Here is a 22,871-nt window from a genome sequence, read left to right on the forward strand (position 1 = left end):
GGGGGGAGAGTGAGAGGCTCCATGTGGGTGTCTGAGTTCAGAAACTCAGGGCAGGTGTGAGCACAGGGCAGTGTGCCAGGCTGGGGAAGGCCGCCCCCAGTGACTCGGGCCGCCTGTGTACCTTAGGGAAGGCTGTGAAGGCTGGCGCTCCCCGGTCCTGGGGTCAGGAAGGCCCTGCAGGAAATGAGTAGCAGGCCCGAGGCGTCCTGGGAGGCGGCTGGCGCTGCCTCTGTGTGTGCTAGAGCCGAAGCCGGAGCTGGCTCCAAGTGAGGACCTCTCAGAGGGAAGCACCCACAATCCTCCCTGCTGGTGAGTGTGGGGCAGGAGGGAGGGGCAGGCGCCGGGCCCTGCTGTCAGGTGGTGCCGCTGGGTGAACCGCAGGATCTGCCCCCCACAGGAGTCTCCTGGACTCTGTTCAGAGCCACCAACTCCATGGTTCTGGCCTCGTATCTTCCAGCCATTGCCAAATCTCTTACAGGGGTAAGAAAGTGGCTCGGCCTTCTGGGGGATCCTCCCAGGCCCTAGGACCTGCCACCCCACCCCCTTCCTGCTCTTCCTGGCGTGTGTGTGTGTGTGTGTGTGTGTGAGAGAGAGAGAGAGAGAGAGAGAGAGAGAGAGAGACTGGCCCCAGCCAGCCAGCCCCAGGGGCCAGAAGTGGCGCTCACCAGCCCACATACACCAGAGCAGCATTCCCAGGTAGTCCAAACACCTGGTTGGGTTGTCTGTATCTTTTCTTCTTGTCCCCAGGAGTTTTGTTTCCGTAACAGGTTAGAAATATCAGAGCTGGGGGCTCCTGGGTGGCTCAGTTGGTTAAGTGTCTGACTCTTGATTTTGGTTCAGGTCATGATCTCATGGTTGTGAGATTGAGCCCCATGTCGGGCTCTCTGCTCAGCATGGAGTCTGCTTGAGGGTTCTCTCTCCCTCCCTCTCCCTCTGCACCCCTCCCCCACCATGAGCTCCCTCTCTTAAAGAAAGAAAGAAAGAAAATCTTTTTTAAAAACAGAAAAAGAAATCTCAGACCTAGCAGGACCCCTTGACAAATGAGTTTCACCCGACGGGGCAGGGGGAGCTTGAGGAAGGGGTGCCGAGGATTCCTGCTGGCTTTTCGGCCGCAGACAGCATGAGAAGGGGGCCAGGACTTGGGCGCCGACTCTGGGGCCTTCGGTGTCAGTACACAAACCCTGGAGGTTTCCATTGGCTTCACGGGAGTGCCGGAAGCCTCCGAAAGGAAAGGTCAACAACTAGCCAGGAGTGATATTTGCTTTGGAAATGCTGGGCCTTCCAGTTAGACTGAGGGTACCCGGGAGTGGGGGGGAGTGAGAGGACAGGGCTGGGATTGCGCTTCAGGGGACCCTGAGGAACCCCCTCCCTCTCTCCCATCCTCCTCCATCTCTCCCTGCTCCCCCACCCTGCCTCGGCCTCCTCTGGCTGCCCCTTCTGGGCCCGTCACTGAGCTAATGTGTGTTTGTCGTCATGCCAGATGGGGGGTGCGGCATGGCAGGAAGAGGCTGGGTCTGGGGGCCGACTCTGTGCTGACTCACTCCATAGAGCCCTGAGCCTCGGTTCCAAGTGGATGGAATGGCCTGTGTCTGAGGTCCCGGCTGGACAGCCCAGGAGTAGTGGGGCCGGGGGCCCGTCTGTGGCTCCAGGGGATCCACTGTTGTTGCCTCCTTGGGTGTCCCTTCTTATTTGTTCAGTCCTGCTTTACTCCCCATCTTTATCTCCCTCCTGTCTGTCCCCTGCCTGCCCTCTCGAGCTCCCCGCAGCTCCCACAGGATGCTCTAGTTGGCGGCCCCAGTGGCCCCTGGCCTTCCCCTCCTTCCTATTCATCTGCTCCAGGAGGCTGCCAGCTGTGTCCCGGACCAGTGCTCCCTGCCCCCCCGGCCTGACACTGTCCCCACAATGGAGCTATTCTCGTGGGCTCTGCCAGGCGCACGGGGCCTGGTGTCGGCTGCTCCCCAACTCCTTGCTGCCAACCCCCACCTTGGGCTCCACCAGCGCAGGCTAGGGAGACCGCAGGGGCATCCACGCCCTGACTGTCGGCCCAGGTTTTCTCTCCAGGGAGGACAGTCGCGATGACCGGCCCCTGGTCCCTGGAGCTGTGGCAGTCCGAGGCGGTGTCCCTGCGTGGGCGGCTGGGCCTCAGGGACCAGCCCAACGACTCCTACTGCTACAACTCAGCCAAGAACAGCACCGTGCTGCAGGGAGTCACCTTTGGAGGCGTCCCCACCGTCCTGCTCATAGACGTCGTTTGCTTCCTGGTGAGATGCCCCCTCCCCCCAACCACGCTTCCCCCCCAACCCCAGTTCCCCCAGGCCTTCTGAATGGTCAGGTGAGGAGCCAGGCACACCTGAGTGTGGATGCCCGCTGTGTTGCCCTCCAGCTGTGGCTGTGACCTGCGTGTGTCCCTCTGCACAGCAGGGGTCAGGAATCTTTCCCCTGGGATTTCTGGAGAAGATCCCGCCAGGCTTTGCAGGGAAAGAGCCCATGCGGCTGTGCCCTTGATGTTGAGTTAGTGGCCCGTCACGTGGGGAGGCCCACGGGAGGAGGGTGTCCGCAGGGATGAGAGGGGAGGACAGAAGGTGTGGGTTCAAATCAGAGTAGCCGCACCTCCCGGGTTAGAAACGTCACCTCCTGTCCTCACTGGGTCCTGGGCCTTTTAAGGAAGAGGCCACCCTTACTCAGAGCTGGCTCACATAGTGACCTCTCTTTCGTGTAGACCTCCCCATTCCCAAACCAACCCCCCCAGTTTGTAGTACACGACTTTTTCTCCTTTGGCCAGGAGGCAGGCGCTGGGGTCAGGTGCACCTTCTTTGGCCTGCCCACCTCCTGATGCCTTCTTCCGACACGTGACAGAGCCCATGGGAGTAAATGGGGTGCGATGTGGGTGGGGGCAGTGGGCCAAGAAGACATGTCTGGGACGGAGGTGGCCGTGGCTGAGGGGGCCTGGCTGAGGTGGGAGTCTCTAGGCAGTGGATTTTTATCGTGGGATGTTCTGGGGTGCACCTGGGAGCCGGCGGGGCCTGGAAGACGTGGGTGCGTGGGAGATGTCCACACCCCAAGAAGGCAGGGGCAGGAGCTCACCCTGAGCAGCCTTCAAATTTACCCTAAGGCATGACTCACCTGCCTCTGGAGACGGTCGCCAACACCCCACCCACCTGGAGCTAATTCCTCAGGGAGCAAGAGCACAGCCCCCGTGGGGTTCTGGCTTTAGGGAGACAAAACCCACATTGAAAAGTTTAGCTCCGGACTGGGCAGCAGGGTTGTGTTGATGGAAATGGCTGTCTCTGCCTTCCTGAACCTGGAGGGAGGGAACCTGTGTGGGAGGAGGGAGAGACCTGCCCAGGTCTGAGGAGGTGTAGGGCAGCTAAAAGGATGAGCGATGAGATGAGCCCAGGGCCCCAGAGCAGCAGGTCCTCGGCGGGCACAGCCTGTCAGGGAGAACCACACACCAAGTGAGGGTCTGACAGCTGCTCGCTTGGCCTGGGGCTGTGCTGCACCTTGGAATCAAACATGCACATCTGTGTGAAGGGAAGGGAGACTGGTCCCCAGGACAGCTGCGGGGCCTGGGCTTGTCTTCCTGCTCAGGAGCCAAGGAAGGCCCGTCCGGGCTGGGGAAGTCGTGGCTGTTGCTGTGGCCCTGAGAGCAGGGAACGGGGCAGGTGTGTGGATGAGGGGGGCCCCAGGAGGCCCAGCGCAATGTGGATGGGCACTGGCGAAGGGGGTGCCCAGAGCATCCAACCGACCCTGGCACAGTGTGGCCTTGGGCAGCTCAACACCCTCTCTGGGCCCTCCCAGCTCTGCTGGGCTTAGGACGATGGGCTTTGCCTCTAAGACAGCTGTCTCTTTCTAACTGGAAGTTCTTTTCTCTTTCTAGTGTTTAATTTCGGTGTTTACCATCATAAGAAGGAGATTCTGGGATTATGGCCGCATTGCGCTGGTATCGGAAGTTGACAGGTAATGAGGACATGTCACCTCAAGTGTGTGTGTGTGTGTGTGTGTGTGTGTGTGTGTATCCCCGTCCGTCCGTGGGACGGGCTGGCGGCCCCTGGGGGATGCTGAGTCTAGGTGGCACTTGTTGCTAGGCCCGTGCTCCAGGAGCCGTTGGCTTCAGACTGCGGAGGAAACCCAGCTGCCTCGAATATGTAGGGCTTTTCAGGGAGAAGTTGTCTTTCTGACCTTGAGTATTTTCAAGGGTCTCTTTCTGGAAATGAGCTAGTCTGGGGCTGGGACGAGGCGAGGCAGGTTAGGGACCTGCCCTGTCCCTGTGCGGGATCAGCATGGGGGGCTGGCCCTGCTTAGCCAGGGTCTGCTGAGTCTGTAGGGGAGCAGGGCCCCCCTTGGCCTGACACCCCCCAGCCCTAGGCTCTGACGGCTCAGGACACCCAAGGGGCAATTGGACTCCAAGCCTGCACGCCAGCCTCTCCAAACTCAGCTGCTCCCGCACGGCCTGGATCCTATGTCAGATGCAGAATGGGAAGCTGTGGGGGAGATCCACGTGTGCCCGCTTCTGGCCCCCCAGCCTCCTCGGGCGCTCACCACACGACCCCTGCCGCTTTTGCTCCATGGGGCCGTGGTGTAACACGGTCTGTTATGCGGGGCAGGGGGCACAGACACCTTCCTTCCCTGTGGCCTCGGTGCTGGTGTTTGCGAGCCGGTGGTGCTGTGGATCGGACAGAATATGGCATTTGTTCTGAGTTCTATTTAACACCTGGGGAAACGGATCGCGGACGTCCATGCTCCAGGGCCCTTTATGTGGACGAGTGGCAGCGCTGGGGCCCCAGGACATGGGGTACGGGGGTGTTCTGCTGATGCCTAAGCCCTGGGCCCTCGTCCCCTGTGAGGTGGAGTGTCACGGCTCTTACGCGCAGGTGTGGGCCTCGCCCTGTCTGCACATCCCTCGGGCCGTGTCACAGCTTGACCCAGCTCTGCGGCAGGCTAGAAGCTTTGGCCGGAGCTCTAAGGGGCGGTAGCGTGCTGGCCGCGGAGTGTAGACCTGGGGAAAGAATTTTCTGTCGTTCTTCCCTTTTGTGTTTCTAGTGAGTCCAGATTCCAGAGATTATCTTCATCTTCCTCTTTTGGGCAACAAGATTTTGAAAGCGAGCTGGTTGGTATTGAAGGGACTGGTGTGGCCATGTCAGGGGCAGGGGCAGGGGAGGGCCGCCATGGGTCTGTTCAGCAGCTGACTCGGGACCCTGCGTCCTGAGTGGCCGGTGCTGGTGACAGCTCTTCCCTACACCGACCAAGCCACCCAGATTGGCATGTGCGCAGGGAGGATGCAGCTGGGGGGAGCATGGGATGGGATCAACTCTCAGGCAGAGGGCTCCCCGCATCCCCTGTGATCCCAGCACTCGTCTCTGTGGTCACACTCAGGGACAGGTGTGACAATTTGTTGAGGGCTTGCTGCTGGTTTGAGCCATCTCTGGGCAGGGACCATGCCCTATCCAGCCCTGTTGCCTGAAGGGATGGTGACCAAACCTGTGTGTCTCCCAGCCAGGGGACAGCCCAGCTTTAGGGGGGATTATCTGTAAGAGATGCGATGGACAGTAAAACCTACAGACCCTCTCTTCCCTCCATAATCCCACTGGAGGGGGGGACCGTTCCATCCACGAGGCTCGTTTCCCTGCATCCATCCCGAGTCTCAGCCTGTCATTCCAGACAACCAAACAGAGGCCTGCGGAAGCTTCTCTGCAGCTGTCCTGAGCTCCTGTCAGCTCTTTCAAGTTTAGCATTTGTCCCTAGAGTCTGTATGATTCTGCCAATTGTCAAAGCTTGAGAGGTTTTTACAAGTGTTCCAGGCTTGTGGTGGGAGCATGGAGACCCTGTCACTCTGGGGACACGTGGTAGCTTGCTGAATTGGGAACAAAAGCATTGCTTTCACGCCAGGGGAGGTTAGGGGGTTGTTTAATGTCACAGACAATGATCACATCTGCCTCCTAAAGACACAGATGTTCATGGCTGACCCCTGTTCTCTGCATTTCCAGGGATGCTGCCCCTGGCTGACCGCCATCTTCCGCCTGCAGTGAGTACAGCGCGGTGGCTGGCATGTGTGTCGGGGTGTGTGTGTGGGGGTGTCTGGCTGGCTGTCTTTCTTGGGTGGGTTTTTGCGTGTTTGACCCATGAGGAGGAAAGGCCAAAATGGCCCGACCCTGAGATGGGGTCTCTTCGCTGCTTCTCAGCTCAGGTCCAAAGTAGGATGTGGGGGCTGAGAATTGGGGGTCCCGGACGATCCCTGCACAAGCTTACAAAAGCTGATTTTTTGGGCTCTAGGTGGGAGTGATGCCTCCTTAGTATCTAACATGGACACGCCTGGCCAAAGGCTCTACCTAGCAGGCTTCTGTGTCTAATTCGGTGCAAAGAGGAGAAATAATGATGCTTTAGTACATTTACCTCGTTGGGTTAAAAGTTGCCTTGTTTTTAAGATGTGGGGGCTGCGGGGAAAAATCCTATCTAGCTAGTGTCTGCTGTGATCACAGGGAGCATCCTTCCAGGGCACCCAGATATGGGAAGGACCTCTCAGAACTGATGATACGTGGCAGTTATGGGGTGCTGGGGACATTCCTCTCTCTGGGACTCAGTTTCCCTGACTATAGGAGGGGGCCCAGGATGACATGGTGGGAGAGGGGCATCTGCCAATTCCACACTTCTCTGCCACTGCAGAATCGTGTCACTAGGAGACATTTCTCCTGACACTGTAAGTCACACGTACTCCGTGCAAAAAGTCTACCACATAAGGAAAAGAATCAGTGAGAACAAATTTGAGGTTGCCTAGAACCCTCCATGCCCTGCCCACCCCCTCCAGATGCCCAGGGTGTGGTCTTTGGTTGGCTGCTCTCTGGCCATGCCCCCGCTCCTGGGCTGGGGACACCCCCCCCCCCCAACCACCACCCAGAGGAGCAGCAGAGGACACTGACTCATCATTTCCATGGTAACCCACAACAGCAGTGGGCAGATCGGCTCTGAGGCTGGATTCTCTCCCTATGCCCCGTTTTTCTGGTTCCATGTCCCCTCCAGCCTCCCACCCCACCCTGTGCAGGGACACACATTTCTCATGGAGGGCTGTCACGGGGATCGCCGTGTATCCTGCTTTGTCACTGTGACACTGGGTCAGACGTGTTTCTCATGTCCACTCCCCGGAGTTTTCTCCTGTTCCTGTCTCAGAAAGGACAACACTTTGACGTTTTTGAGGCTACAACTAAATTCTAACAGCTGCTCACGGCCAACATTACAACGGACATTCAAGGAGGTCCCTCAGATTGCTTAAAGTTGCCTCTCCTAGCGAGAAGTCAGAGGCACGTCCCCAGAAACACCGTGGATGAGCGTCGCTCATTCATTGTTCTGAGTCTTCATCACTACCCTTCCCACCTTCTTTCTGGAGTCTGGCTCCCCAGGGCACCTCCCTGCCAGGAGAGTGGGAAAGAGGGAAATCCCCCTTCTGCCTCCTGGCACGGAGGTCTGGCTGTCAGCCTCTGGAATTTTCCAGGTTCCCAAGCCAGCCGGAGCTTCCAGATATGGCACCCAGGAAAGGGTGGAGCCCCTGTGAAGCCCCGGCAGGACGCAGGGAGGAGGAGGGGTGGCAGAGGACCTGAGAGCCCTAGAATGCTTCCAGGACCGGCTCCCCCCTGCCTCACAGCTGACCCGAGGGAGCCCTGGGAAAGAGGAGAGCCCCAGCAGCCCCGTTGTCAGTGGCTTTGCTTATTCATAGCAGCGGGGCGGGGGTGGGGTGGGGTGGGGACTGAGTTTCCACACCTCACTGGTGCACAGATGGCTCCCAGGTGTGCTGCTGTGGGGACAGGCTCCGGAGGTCCCCATACAAGCTGTGTGACCGGGGACGCCGGCTGCGCCTCCGTGTCCTCATAGGTAGAACACCAGGTTGGGATGGGAACCCACCTCCCGGGCTGGTGCTGAGAATCCGGTGAGGTCAGCTGTGGCTGGGCCTGTCACTGCCATTCACGGAGATTCCATGTGCGTGTCTTGGCCAGCGATGACCAGATCCTGGAATGGTGTGGGGAGGACGCCATCCACTACCTGTCCTTCCAGAGACACATCATCTTCCTGCTGGTGGTGGTCAGCTGCTTGTCCCTGTGCGTCATCCTGCCTGTCAACCTCTCGGGCGACTTGCTGGGTAATGACACCTCATCCTGTGCTACCTGGGCCGGGGCAGAGCCACAGGTGTCCCTGTGATAGGGCAGAACCCCGGGACTCCGGCTCGCATTCAGACGTGAGGAGTCCTCGTGGCGACTCCCGGAACCCTCCCCTGTGCCCCAAGGTCTGGAGAAGAACCCGCCCCTCCCCCCAGCCAATAGCTGTGCCCCCTCCCCCCATGTCAATTTCTGATTCTGTCCCAGTTCAAGGACTAAAACCCCAAGATTTGTCAAATGGAGCTTTTGGAGCTCTCCTGCCCCCACGCAATCCAGAGGCCGTAATTAGCGGATCTGGAAGATGTTGGTGATGCTCAAAGTCAAAATCGGAGTGTGGAACAATGTTTCCCAGCAACTGCAGGAAGCCAGCTTCCAAAATGCCATCATGAATCCACTTTTTTCCTTTTCCTTTTTAAAGATTTTTTAAAGTGATCTCTCTACCCACCCTGGGGCTCCAACTCATGACCGCAAGATCAAGAGTTGCATGCTTTGCCGACAGAGCTGGCCAGGTGCCCCAAGAATGCACTTCTTTTGCCCAGTGATTCCCAGCTTGGTGTTGGGCCCAGCTTAGGGTGATTTTAAATTTTCTTTTTTCTTTTTAAGATTTTATTTATTTGACAGACACAGACACAGTGAGAGAGGGAACACAAGCAGAGGGAGCGGGAGAGGGAGAAGCAGATTCTGCACTGAGCAGGGAGCCTGATGCGGGGCTCAAACCCAGCACCCTGGGATCAGGACCTGAGCCAAAGGCAGACGCTTAACGACTGAGCAACCCAGGCGTCCCTGATTTTAAATTTTCAAAGAGTGTCACAGGAATCTCTGAGCAAGAGGAATTCCAACGTCAACTTTCCCACGGGGCGGGTTGGGAAGAAGCTGTCGGTTCAGCAGAGGCCTTGGTTGGTGGGGCTTTGGAAAGACTGGACAGACGGTCAAGGTCCTCTGACGGGCCCGAGGCCACACACCAAGGTGACCGGGCCCCATTCCCCTCCCCCAGCCTGATCCTGGGACTAAGCTCTTCCTTTTCTGCAGACAAAGACCCTTACAGTTTTGGGAGGACGACGATAGCAAACCTGCAGACCGAGTGAGTATGGGGTGGGGGCTGATGGGGGTGCAGGGGCACCCACCAAGGGGAAGTCAGGCTCTGGGGCCCGGGCTCGGCCAGAGAGTCCTCAGCCAGCAGGCAGATGTGCGAGAGCCCCTCCGCGGCAGGGGCGTGTGGCCCGGTGCTTGCACCTGCACCCCGGCTCGGGAGCCAGCCCTCACAGCAGGTGCTGCTCCCCCCCGACCCCCAGCAATGACCTTCTGTGGCTGCACACCGTCTTCGCTATCCTCTACCTCATCCTCACCGTGGGCTTCATGCGGCACCACACCCAGTCCATCTGGTACAAGGAAGAGAGCCTGGTGAGTGCGGCTGGGGGCGCAGAGGGAGTTGGAGCCCTTTGGTGCCCCTGGCGATGCCCCTGGCGTATGGCCCCGTGAGCAGTGAGCTTAAATCGAGGGTCTCTGCAGAACATGATTGGCATGTCAGCACGCAAAAATGCCTTTTGCTTTTTAATTTTATTTTTTTTAAAGATTTTATTTATTTATTTGACAGAGAGATCACAAGTAGGCAGAGAGGCAGGCAGAGTGGGGGGGAAGCAGGCTCCCTGCCAAGCAGACAGCCCGACGCGGGGCTTGATCCTAGGACCCTGAGATCATGACCTGAGCCAAAGGCAGAGGCTTAATCCACTGAGCCACCCAGGTGCCTCTGCCTTTTGCTTTTTTAAAAAGAATTCTGATTATTTTAACTTATTTTATCTTATTTTTTAAAAGGTTTCATTTATTTATTTACTTGAGACAGAGAGAGAGATAGCAAGTGAGGGAACAGAAGCATGGGGGAGTGGGAGAGGGAGAAGCAGACTATGTCCACGGAGCAGGGAGCCTGACGTGGGACTCGATCCCAGGACCTTGAGATCATGACCTGAGCTGAAGGCAGATGGTCAATGACAGAGGTGCCCCCAAATTCTGATTATTTTAGAACACAGATTTTTTCTCCTCCGTTTTGCCAACTAAGCCCTTAAATTTGTGGGGTTCAGGCTTGTGGTTGCTGATTTTCAGCACCTTCATGGAAGGTCGGACTGCGAACAGCCCTCACTCTTTGTCAGCCACAGCTAGATGGGGACATAGGAATGCCTGTGAGTTGGTTCCAGGCCTGGGTTCTCCTCTTATCTGCTGTATGACCACATTTGAGTCACTCACCCTCTCTGGGTTCCTTCTCCCGGTCTTGTCACGCAAGGGAGGCTCGCAGGACTCCTGTGGCAGGGCACTCTTGGTGCAGTCTGCAAGACGATTCCATGGGAATGACAGCTGTCAGGCCTTGGCCAGGTGGCAGGAGGGCACCCAAGCCTCCCGAGCTCCCACTGTGTTCTTTGGGGAGTCTGGAACAGGGCTGCAGATGGGCTTGCCCCTCTGACTTCTCTCCCTGGGGCGTTTTTCCGGCAGGTGAGGCGGACCCTGTTCATCACCGGCCTCCCGAGAGACACCAAGAAGGAGACCGTGGAGAACCACTTCCGGTAAGCAGGGCTGCAGTGGGACAAGTGCCTTAGGGGAACACTCCATGTCCTGTCTGGGGACCGGGAGACCTTGAGCAGGGCCTGGCCCTGCCACACAGGCATCGCATGGCTGCTGGTGGCTTGCAAGGGTTCCAGCTGGGTTGGCCTGTCCTCTGCCCGCCACCATGGCCGCCCCAGGTGACCATAGTAGCTTGAGGGGAGGCCAAGGTGTAGGGGCAAATAAGCAGCTGGAGAGCACCAGGAAGATGACCTCCCCTGGGCACCTGGGCATCAGCTGTACGGAGTCTGACGCCCGAGACAGAGCTTGTCTCCAAAGGGGAGGGCCTGGGGCTGGCTCTTCCATGCACAGGCGTCTGGGCAGGGGACACGTGTGTCTGGGGCCCTGTCCTCACAGAGTTCACCAGTCAGTGAGTCCAAGCTCTCTCTGGCAGGACCTCCATCTCCTCAGCACCCGCTGAGCACCTGCCCCAGGGCTCTTGCAGGTGGTGGGGTGAGGAGGAAGTGTGCGCAGGGTCTGCAGTGAAGCAGCAGGATTGGGGGGGGCACAGAGCAGGTGCAGAGGCCCCTGGACCCCCTGGGCTGCAGGTGAGGGAGCCGGGCTTCAGTCTGTCCTCACTCCCACCAGCTCAGTGGTCAGTAATCTGTAGAGCGGGCTGGGGCAGAGGACCGTGTAGCTTGGCACCATTTGTGAAGAACTACATAGAGGTGTAAAACGAGTGTTTACAATTTATTGACTAACCTCTTCAGCAGCTCCAAGTGTTTTAGAAGGACCCTTTTATGTAAATACCGTACTGGCGTCCTTTTCCTCTGTTCCTTGAAACAGCTCCTGAGGGGCCCTGCTGGGCAGCATGGAAAGCAATTGTGTCATTTGTTGTACAACCTTAGCCAAGAAAAGCCCCTCCTACCGCGCAGACCCAGGGTCGGAGCTCTCCCAGTTGAGGCGGCTCTTCTGGTGCATGAGGCCGCAGCAACGCCTGGGGCCCGACCTGGCATCTGCCTGTGGCTGGGGTGCTCACACTGGGGTTCTCTTCCCTGGTGCTCTTCCCGGGACCTGGGCTTGTCCTGCTGTTCAAATCAATGACTGACATGTGGTGGGCTTTGTCTCTCACAAAGATGTACCCAGAAGTGTGCCTGGCGTATGGTGGGGGTGGATCGTGTGTGTCGGGGGAGGGAAGGTCACGCGGTACTGCAGGGCTGCCCAGAGGCAGGTCGCAGTTCCCAACAGCCACTAGCTGTGTGGCCTGGCGCACAAGTCCTATAACCTGTCCAATGCAATTTTCCTCTTCTGGAAAACGGGGATGAAACCTCCCAGGTTACGATGAGGATTGAATCAGCCCCTGCCAGTCCCTGGTCAATGGCAAGGACAAGCACAGCCTGTGTATAAGTAGACACAATCTTCCTAGGATGGTTAACAAGGGTGCAAACATTTTCTGGGCTGAGGGTCCTTTGCCTTCATTAAACCTGAAAGGTCTGTGACCTTCAAAAGGGTCACAGACTGGATAGAACTTCAGGGGTCCAAGGTCGACGTGATCTAGAGCCAGCGATAAATGTCTTCCCTTGGGTGGGTGGAGAACATCAGCTGTGGTGTCCAGCCTTGGCCACAAGCACCCGCTGACGTAAAGCCATGAGGGTCTAAACCTGTCACTTGCAGTGACTTTCATACTCTTAGAAAAGGCCTCTTTGTATTAAATTTCAAAATTTCCCCCATTGATAAAAGACAAAGAGAAAAGAGGTCTCTGTTGGCACAAAAATAAAAGCCGTGGAGATTTGGGGGGTCCCCCTCCCTGGGGGGTCCTCTTATCCAACAGGCATCTTTCTGGGCACAGGGACGCGTATCCCACATGTGAGGTGTTGGACGTCCAGCTGTGCTACAACGTGGCCAGACTGCTGTCCCTGTGCAGAGAGAGGTAAGGCGGGGCTGGCCTGGGGTCCCCCTCCCCTGCCGAGACCGCGCCCTCCTTCCTGCTGGCCCTGGGGAAGGCAGGAGGGCGGCTCTGTCCCTCTCTTGATCGGGTCTGGTGGCGGCTGGGTCTGGTGTGGCGGCTGGTGTCCGAGGCTGACGTTCCCTCACTGCCCCCCCCCGCCCCGCCCCACGCCTCCGGCAGGAAGAAGACAGAGAAGAGCCTGAACTATTACACGAGCCTACGGGCAAAGACAGGCCAGTGGACCCTGATCAACCCCAGGCTCTGTGGCCAGTTCTGCTGCTGCGAAGTGCCCGGCTGTGAGTGGGTGAGGGCCCGGCCCCTGCAGGAGTGCACTGTGTGGTCCCCAACCCCCATGCTGGCTGCCTGGTCACCAGGGGGTGTGTCCGCCGACAGGAGGATGCCATCGCTTACTACACGCGTCTGAAGGACAGACTGACCGAGAGGATCATGGAGGAGGAGCGCCGGGTCCAGGAGAGGCCATTGGGGATGGCGTTCGTCACCTTCCAGGAGAAGTCCATGGCCACCTAGTGAGTGGGACCCTTCCCCAGCCAGGTCTGGTCCCCCTGCAGGTGACTCGCTGTCCCTGTTGGATGCAGGTGGTCCTGCGGAACCCATCCCTTGGATTTGCTAGTGGCATTTCCATCTCTTTCCCCGGGTGTGGCTGGGGACGTTGCACACCCCCGGTCATCCCAGCCCATGTGTGTGTGATGGCTGGGCAGCGGTGACTCTTCTGAGCCCCTCTCGGCTTGACGCAGACTTACCTTCCTGCTGGGCTCTCACCAGCTGCCCCAGGGATCCTGTTGCCTCTGTCCAGTGTTCTGTCCGGCAGAACAGATGCTGCCCTCCTTCAGATGTCTACTCTGGACCACAGATCTTCTTCTGTGCCCAGGATGCCCATCCCTGTACAAATGCACCCCCCCCGGCACTCTGGGACTCCCTGTTGCTGAGCTGAGGCCTGGGGAGGGTTGCAGTTTGTAGGCTGGCATGGGGTGCTCGCTCCCAGAGCAGTCCCGTGCCTGGGGTCGGGAGAGCGCTGGTGACAGCAGGTGGCCACACAGATGCCCCTTCCCCTGTCTTCTCTGTGGGCAGCATGGACCCAGGAACGGACCCTGCCTCAAGGCTAGAGCCAGGAGGGGACCCGTGGAAAGAGGGTGTTCTGAGGCAAGAGTGGGGGGCACGGAGATGGCAAGGGGTGAGGTGGCTGTCCTGGGGAGGGTGTCAGAGCAGGAAGGAGTGGGGGGAGGGCTGGTGAGACCCTGGTCTGGCCGTAGGATGTGCCCACAGTGAGCCAGTGTGCAGGGTGGGCACAGGGGGTGGCCCGGGGAAGAGCCGCGGATCGAGGCCGTGCAACAGTGTGGGAGGCAGTCAGCTGGAGGTGGCACACAGCTGGGTGGTGGAGCCTCAGTTTCTCTATCCATGAAGCAGAAGTCCTCCCTGGCTAACCCAGTTGTTCTGGGGATTAGAATCCTCCCCAGAGTGTGCTAGGCATGGCTTTTCTTAGCATCACCTGTAATAAACTAATAAAGCCAAGGTCCCTTGCCCCGGGGGCCCCCGCTCTCACTGGGTCCCATCTGCCATGTGTGTACGTGGTCCCCAGGCGTCCAGACAGACCCTGGCCACTTCTGCTTTCCCTGGCAGCATCCTGAAGGACTTTAATGCCTGTAAGTGTCAGAACCTGCGGTGCAAAGGGGAGCCCCAGCCGTCCTCCTGCAGCGGGGAGCTCCACACCTCCAAATGGACAGTGGCTTTTGCCACTTACCCCGAGGACATCTGCTGGTGAGCCCCTGGGGCAAGGCAGATGCCTGCTGGGGCTGCTGGGTCACTGGGAAGCCCGGGCGGGAGCTGGCGGTCAGGGAGGCCAGCATGTAGCCCCCGCTCCACTCTGGACCAGGGCTGGGCGGGGGTGTGTGTGCGGCAGGTTGGGGGAGGGCTTGTCCACGCCCTAGACTTCACTCCCATGAATCCAAACTATCCAAAATAGTATCATTTCTACACATGATCAGTTACTTTTCAGTTGAGATGTTTCTCTTTTTCATACTTAGTATCTCTGAAATGCAAGTATGTTACTTGGTTGGGACTGGGCCCTGCAAGACTCAGCAGCAGGGCTGGCTTCCGGCTCTTGTCCCCCGTGCCCCATCCACTGCCCTGGTCCCGTGCAAGCTTCGGTCAGGTGACAGCCATCTGGCCTGAGGGACATGCGGGGGAGCTGAGCTGTGTCCACGAGGCCATCAGTGAGCTTGCAGCATGATGCAGGGGTGAGGACAGCCCCAGGAGAGGCCCAGCACAGTTGGCCTCAGTACTGCCTCCCCCTGCCGAGATCAACGTTTAGGTGCTCGTCCCCACCGGCCTCCGACAGTTCTGCTCCTTGCATCACAGGGCTTACCAACCTTAGGGATGGTTTGTCTGTTCGTGGCGGGGTGGAGCCCAGGCCCTGCTGTCCCCTGCCTCCCCCTCCCTGCACCCAGCCCCGGCCCCACTGGGGAGGATGTGTAACTAGTCACCAGGGCTGCAGACATGGCTGGGCAGTCCTAGGCCGGAGCCTCGTTTTTCTGCCTGGGTGCTCACGGGACCTCTTTGGTGGGTTCTGGCCCTGACGCTGTGGCTGGGGAGCCATGCTCGCCATGCATAACCTGCTTTCCCTCTGAGCTCAGAGGGACCCCAGATCTGACATGGCTGAAGGTGAGGATCTGTACAGAGTGCTTGCCTGTACCCCTGAGGTCGAAACAAGCCCCCCGCCGGAGTCCTCTGCCCGGTGTCTTGCGGTGTCTAAATTTGACCCACTGACCCACCTACTCCGGGGCCGCTGCTGGCATGGCAGGCAGCCAGAGCCCAGGAGATAAGCCTCCGGGGCCTGTGTCCTCCCCCTGCAGGAAGAACCTGTCCATCCAGGGCTTCCGCTGGTGGTTCCAGTGGCTGGGTATCAACTTCACGCTCTTCGTGGGACTGTTTTTTCTGACCACGCCCTCCATCATCCTGTCCACCATAGACAAGTTCAATGTCACCAAACCCATCCACGAGCTGAACGTGAGTGACTGTGCTGCAAGGCCTCTGCTGCGGGGAGGGTGGCGAGAAGGCATGGTGGGCGGATCAGGAGCCAAGGGATGGCACTGAGCTGGGAGCAGTGGTTCCGAGTAGGGGTGAGGCCAGCGGTGCAGGTGCATAGCGGACACTCCTGCCAGGGCTTCTGCCAGGCTGTCCTCATCCCCGCATCATGCTCCAGGTTCGCCGATGGCCCCGTGTACACAACTCCGCTCCCCCACGTGTCCCCCAGGCCAGACCGGTGGCTGACTCCTGTGTGGAAGGGTGCTGGGGGGACAGGTAGAAAGGAGTGACAAATGCTTCACGCATTGGGATGGCAATTGTCCCTGTCATGTTCTGGCATCTAATAATCTTGTTACAAAACCATTGAGCCTAGATAGGAAACTGATGAAGTTTTAAAATCTTAGATAAATCCAGAATAGCCAGACACTCCCTAAATGGTCATCTGCTTAAAAAGGCATTGGTTTCCCATAATTAGCTCTGCTGGACCCTAAGTCATTTTTCTTTTTTCCAATTCCTCTTGGCGTTCTGTGAGTCATGCTCTGGGAAAGCACATGGGGCTGGTCCTTGCTGTGCTGTCACTGGCTGGTGAATTCTGAACCTTGGATTTTCATCCAACAGCTGAAGTGAGAGCACCTGCCTCAGCACCCTCTCGGGCTGCGGGGCTGGACCCACCCCAAGCTAATGTGTACTTGGAGCTCTCCTACCTGACATGGTATGAGAATAAAGAAATACACAATGAACACTAAGCAGTTTTGCTTAGAATTAAAGCTGGTAAATGTTCATACCTTTGCCGATCTTGGGACGTGTGACCAAGGCCTGTTCTTTGGAGGTGGACCGGTGGAGCGGAGCCCCGTTTTCTGTTCTCCATAAACCAGTTTGGGTTTCTTATAGTAAAACAGGGATCTATAGACACTGGCCACCATTCTGAGGACAGATCCCTCCCAGATCTCCAGTCCATGGCTGTTCTGTAGTTAATTTAGTCTTGTCTATTTCAGTAACATTTTTTAAAAAATATTTTATTTATTTATTTGACAGACAGAGATCACAAGTAGGCAGAGAGGCAGGCAGAGAGAGAGGAAGGGAAGCAGGTTCCCCATTGAGCAGGGAGCCCAATGCAGAGCTCAATCCTAGGACCCTGAGATCATGACCTCAGCCGAAGGCAGAGGCTTAACCCACTGAGCCACCCAGGCACCCCATCAGTAACATTTTTAAAGAGATTTACTTATTTATTTATTTATTTGAGAGAGAGAGAAAGAGAGAGAGAGGAGGTGGGGGAGGGGCAGAGGGGAGAGAGAATCCCAAGCAGACCCCGCTGAGTGCGGAGTTTGACTCAGGGCTCGATCCCATGACCCAGAGGTGAAACCTGAGGTGAACCAGAGGTTGGAATCTCAAGCGACTGTAACACCCAGGTGCCCCTCATTCAGTAGTATTTTCTAGAAATTGGCCTTTATCGAGTTTCTGAAGTATGCCACTTGGTTTTCACCAGATTTTCTATGGTTATGCTCATTTTATCAGGGAAAGTGGTGAGTCTATGAGCCCATGTGATGATAATCGTGGGTGCTGTGGGCTCACACGGGATGGGGCCCCCACTGGGCAGGCGGGAGCTGAGTGGGTGGCTGCCCCAGGGCGCCCGGCTTCGGTGTGCCCACTTCCCTTGGCAGTCACTGCTGGTTGTGTATCGGGGGGCCCCGAGGTGATGGGGGCTGCCTGTTAAGTTCCTTGCTTCGCTTCGAAGAGCTTTACTCCCGTCTAGGCCGGTTATGGCCTCTTCGGCCAACGTCATGGGACACACACCCTGTCCCAGGCCCGGTGTTGGCTCCGGGGGATGTCACCATGTCACGGTGCCCATGGCCCCTCCACCTGTCTCCTCCGTGGCCCTTGTTTTCCAGGACCCCATCATTAGCCAGTTCTTCCCGACCCTTCTGCTCTGGTCCTTCTCGGCCCTGCTCCCCACCGTCGTGTACTACTCCACGCTGCTGGAGTCTCACTGGACCAAGTGAGTGAGCACCGCGAGTGCCCAGCCCCCACCCCCAGGGCAGGGCTCCCCCCCCCGCCCAGCAGGGGCCTTCAGGCACCTGGAGCAACTGGGGGGCTGGGAGGACCCACCTACGGCTTCCTGCAGGTCTGGAGAGAACCGGATCATGATGTCAAAAGTCTACATATTTTTGATCTTCATGGTGCTGATCCTGCCTTCCCTGGGCCTCACCAGGTACCCCCTGCCGCCACCTCTCAGAGTTCACGTTGGTTGGTCCCCTCGGCCAGTCCCCAGTAGAGGGGAGATGGTCTGAGGGTGGGGCGCGCACATCCCTGACAACATCCACGCCCGTCCCGCCCACTCGGGGTGCTGTGGGGCTCACAGATTCTTCTGGAGATGAGGTCTCTTCCTTAAATGAAGCTTGAGAGCAAAACGGAGCTCGGACCTTCCCCGTAGGGAACGGAGAATCTGTTTTAAGGGAAGGAGTTGCTGGGAGAGCGGCCTGATCGGTTACCCTGCAGTTAAGTGGCATCATAGGGAAGGAACGTGGACCTGGAGGTCCTGCCTGATGCTTTGAGCAGAAAAATGTGAAAACGCCTGGTGAGCGCAGTGAGTGCTGGACAGAAATTCTCATGGCACTTGTTTTTTTTCCCCCCAGTCTGGACTTTTTCTTCCGGTGGCTCTTTGACAAAACTTCCTCAGAAGGCTACATCAGGCTGGAGTAGGTTTCGGCCACGCCGCATTTGGGAGCCACCGTCCCTGGGACACATCCCCCGGGGGCTCGGCTGGGGCGGTGGGGGGGTGGGGGTGGTCCAGAGCACACTCTGGGACAGTCCTCTCCTCCAGCGGCCTCAGGGCCTGGCACCTCCCCAGCACCCCTCCTAGCCCGGGCAGAGCCTTCGGTGGGCACCGGGGGGAGGGGATCCACTCTGTGCCAACTGTGCCTAAATGTGGGTCATCTCTGAGGGCGGAACTCCATTAGTGGCCATCTTGTTCGTTCTTTGAGACTTATTCCTGAGAATGGAGCCACTTGGGGAGGGAGGAATAATGAGCCCTGGAGGCTCCTTCCGCGGTGGGAGAGAGGCTCCCGGCCTCGGCTCACCCCCCACCCACTGGCGGCCCTGCAGGTGCGTCTTCCTGCCTGACCAGGGTGCCTTCTTTGTGAACTACGTCATCGCCTCGGCCTTCATTGGCAACGGGATGGAGCTGCTCCGGCTGCCAGGCCTGGTGCTCTACACCTTCCGCATGTTCATGGCCAAGACCGCAGCTGACCGCAGGAATGTCCAGCAGGTACGGGGGCGCGGTGGGTGGGGCCTGGATGTAGACCGTCCCCAGGACCCCAGCCTCCGGGCCATGCTGTGTGGCTCCATGGGGGGCCTGACCCTGAAGCCTGCGGGTTGGGGGTCACTGTCTCTCTGTCCTGAGCACCCCTGATCAGAATGAGAGACACACAAAAGGCCCGCGAATCCTCGTGGCCCTGGGTGGCCTGGGTGGGAGCCCAGTGAGGCTGGGGTTTTGTGGAGGCAGAAGGGACCCCAAGAGGTGGGAATAGCTGTGCGCCTCCTGCTTCGGAAGTTGTCCCCGCTCTGTCCCCCGGCAGCCCGGACTGAGCTCCTCGCCCCTCCACCCAGACCCAGGCCTTCCAGTACGAGTTTGGCGCCATGTACGCGTGGGTGCTGTGTGTCTTCACGGTCATCATGGCCTACAGCATCACCTGCCCCATCATCGCACCCTTCGGTGAGTGGCTGGGGGTGGGGTGCTGGGTCACCCTCCGTCAGAACGGCTCTGCAGCGGACCGCCTGCACTCAGCCAGGCCCGCACCGCTGCATGCCACCGGGATCTCGCTGCCACGTGCCACATGGGCTGCGAGGCAGGTGTGGTTTCTGTCCCCCTTTCACTGATGAAACCCAGTGATGAAGTGGGACAGAGTGAGGAGCAGACCTGGATTTGGACTGGGGACCGTTTGACCTTGGAGACCAAGGTCTTGCCACTAAAGTAAACATCAGGTTCCTAGGTTTCGGCACCAAAATATATATATATTTATACATTAGACATAATACTTGGGTTCCAAATGGGCAGGCTGCGGAGCCAGTCCCGGGAAGCAGGAGGTGGTGGGCCGTGGCTGGGGTGGCCCAGCTGGGTCTGCTGCTCACAGCCCCACCTCCGCAGGCCTCATCTACATCCTGCTCAAGCACATGGTGGACCGGCACAACCTCTACTTTGCCTATCTCCCGGCCAAGCTAGAGAAGAGGATCCACCTGGCAGCTGTGAACCAGGCTCTGGCTGCGCCCATCCTGTGCCTCTTCTGGCTCTGTTTCTTCTCCTTCCTGCGCCTGGGTGAGGGGCCCTTCTGACCAGGGCGGGCTGCGGGGGCAGGGGAGGGGGGCTCACGGTGCTGCGTGCACACCGGCTGGTCAGATTCCTCACTGGGGTGCCCTATCGGAACATGGGTCCCGGGCAAGGGCTGGTGGGGGCAGCAGGGCCAGAGCTGGCTGGAGCCCGGGGGACCCCGGGGACCCCAAGTCAGTGGAGAAACCTTACAGAGAAGGTCTGAACCAGAGAGGGCAAGCCGGTGCAGGCTGCTGTTTGGGGCGCGGGTGGGCCCAGGTCATCAGCACAGTGCAGAAGTGGGGGCCCATGGGAGGAGAAGTGGACACTCTCAGCCGATGAAAAAGGCAGAAGGATTGTGACCGAGCCCTGATCGGGTGAGGGGGCCTCCATCCCACCTAGCCCAGGGCATGGAGCTGCCAGGGAGCCGGCCCAGCAAGGAAGCCAGGCTTGGGGTCCCAGCTCCTGAAATCTGACCAGGGATGAAGCCAGCCATTCAGCGGGTCCCCCTCCGGCTGCTCCTGGCTAGATGACACCCTCCTGGCCTCGGGAGAGTTCCCACGTGGTTGCTGCACCAGCTGCGGCCCCTCTCCCCCCGCAGCATGGCTGGTGTCCCTTTGTCCCCAGGTCTGAGGGCCCCCCTCACCCTGTTTACACTCCTGGTCGTGCTGCTCACCGTCTTGGCCTGTGTGGCCTACACCTGCTTTGGATGTTTCAAGCACCTCAGCCCTCTGAACTACAGGGTAAGGGGTTCCACGGGGACGAGGGTGGGGAGGTGGTGGGGGCGGTCCCCACCCTGTCACAGCCCAGCCTGTCGGCAGTCTTGTCCATGTTGTTTATCCATGGGGAAGGCACGGGTGGGTGTGATGTGTGGCTTCCCTCCCCTCCCCCCAACCCCGGCGCGGCCCGCTCCCCCCACCTGCAGCGGGGAGCTTGGTGCCCGCTAGTACTGTCATCCCAGGTGGTAACGGTCGGTTTGTTCCGAGGCTGCTGGTTCAGGGAGATGGGCTTTGTTGATCACGGTGAGTTTTTGCTGTCATCTGCAGACGGAGGACTCGGGCAGTGACAGAGGAAGTGAGGCAGATGCCCCCAGGCCAGCAGCCTTCACGGTAAGTTCTCCTTCTTCCCCAGCCACCAGCCTGGGGGGCTCCCTGGGGCAGGGCCGGGGGGGGGGGGGCACAAAAGTGCCTCGATCACGTGGCAGCCACGGTTCCAGAAGGAATCCCTAGTCCCATGGGATGCTTCACGAGCACTGGTAAAGCCACATTCCAGAAGTGATCACTGATACCCGTGAAGCCACATTGGCCAAGATGCCGCCCCACCCCCTGGTTCCGGTTTCAGGCCCTGGTTCCTTCTCTGCAGGTTTCATGCCCCCTGCGCTCAGGCCTCTCCCAGGGCAGTGTGGTAGGGGCCTGTGGCTGCGGAAGTGTGCAGGAAACGGGGTGGCCCCAGTGCCTGCCGTGGGAGGGCCCCAGGGTCCCTGCCAGAGACCCAGGATAGAGCAGCCTTCTCTCCTGCCCCTGCCTTCCCTGGGCCAGGTGCTCCTGTGGCTGTGTGTCTGTCCTCAGACCAGCCCCAGTGGAGAGAGAGTTCTCAGAAAGATGCATTCCCGGAGGTCACCTGCCCCTGCAGACAGGGGAGGAGGCAGAACAGGTGGAGGGCCTGAGTCCCCTTCTTCACTGGGCTCTGGGGCCTCGCAGCAGGAAGCAGGGGAGGAGCGGGTTTGGAGTCTCATGCCCGGCTCCCCCTGCACCCCCTGCTCCAAGCACTCAGTCCCTCCTCCCCCGTTTGCTGGCAGCCCTACGTGCCCCGGATTCTGAGCGGCCTGTCCTCAGAGAGAACAGCCCTGTCCCCGCAGCAGCAGCAGACCTATGGCGCCATCCACAGCATCAGCGAGACTGTCCCAGGGCCCCGGGGACAGTGACAGCAGCATACCTACCTACCAAGAGGCCTGAGGGCTGCTGGGCCAGGCTCGGAGCCAGGAGAGGAGACCCAGGCAGGAAGGTGGCTTGACTCAGGCCCCAGCCAAGCCCAGGATGACTTCCCACCGGCTTTAAGCACAGCTGCTTTTAAGCGATGGAACCAGAAAGTGTTCTTGCCCTTGGCCGAGGGGGCAGGCTGGGACTGCCATTGGGTGGTGAGCGCTGGCCTTTCTGGCCACGGCAAAGGGGATGGGAGCTGAGCAGCTCAGAGCCCGGCTCACTTCCAGGTCCCCCTCCTGCACAAATGTCCAGCTCTGTAGCTGGGATGCCGTCCCTGGGGATTTTGGGCAGAATCCCGTATTGGAATTGTGCACCCACAGCCCCATTGCTGTGATGGAATCTGGTACGAGGGAGGACACGCGACTTGCCCAGCCCCAGAAGACCCCTCAACTAGCCAATAACCAAAAAGCCTGCAGCGGATCCCAGCTGGAGAGGGGTTCCAGACGATGGCTGGTGTCCAGCCCTCCCCCTCTGATCTGGGAGCTGCTGTGGGAACAGGCAGGCAGTGGGCCAGGCCGGGTTGGGTGGGCTGCAACCCTGGCTGGAAGGACAGGTGGCCCCTTCCTTTTTCTCCCTGTGGGGATGGGGACTGGCAGCCTCCCACTGCCTCCAGGGGGTGCCAGAGGCACAGGGACCAGGTGGGGGGTGGCCCAGGCCCCCTGCCACACCCCCACCCCGCCACAGCAGCCCCATGCTCTGGGCAGCCAGGGACATGAGGAGGGGGTGGAGCATCGCGGTGCCCCCCCCACCCCGGGCCTGTTCCGCCCTTCCCAGTGGGACCCCCCCCCCAACCCAGACCCAACCTGCCAGATGTACTGGGACGGCTCCCCATTTGGGACGGGTGTGCCCATGTCACCTGCTTCCAGCCATTCTTAGGAATAGAATCATTTATCATCACTGACATGCGTGTGGGAGCACTGGAGGGG

General features: G+C 59.0%; 1 protein-coding gene across 1 annotated transcript; it reads left to right on the forward strand.

Moving 5' to 3' along the window:
• The first annotated feature begins 87 nt into the window (after positions 1-87).
• On the forward strand, positions 88-22,843 carry LOC111150920 (transmembrane protein 63A). Its single transcript, XM_022508609.1, is given in 25 exon segments — positions 88-309; positions 398-480; positions 2,049-2,261; positions 3,878-3,957; positions 5,041-5,107; positions 5,985-6,022; positions 7,983-8,125; positions 9,171-9,222; positions 9,434-9,542; positions 10,623-10,693; positions 12,520-12,600; positions 12,799-12,922; positions 13,012-13,145; positions 14,257-14,394; positions 15,489-15,642; positions 17,550-17,656; positions 17,783-17,869; positions 18,294-18,356; positions 18,763-18,925; positions 19,267-19,372; positions 19,805-19,972; positions 20,591-20,706; positions 21,010-21,072; positions 21,762-21,868; positions 21,870-22,843. Coding segments are annotated over 24 exon segments (2,481 nt in total). The 5' UTR covers positions 88-309; positions 398-432; the 3' UTR covers positions 21,919-22,843.
• Positions 22,844-22,871: the final 28 nt, after the last annotated feature.

This window comes from Enhydra lutris, unplaced genomic scaffold (genome assembly GCF_002288905.1).
Source record: "Enhydra lutris kenyoni isolate GAN:26980312 unplaced genomic scaffold, ASM228890v2 scaffoldscaffold24, whole genome shotgun sequence".
NCBI lineage: Eukaryota > Metazoa > Chordata > Mammalia > Carnivora > Mustelidae > Enhydra > Enhydra lutris.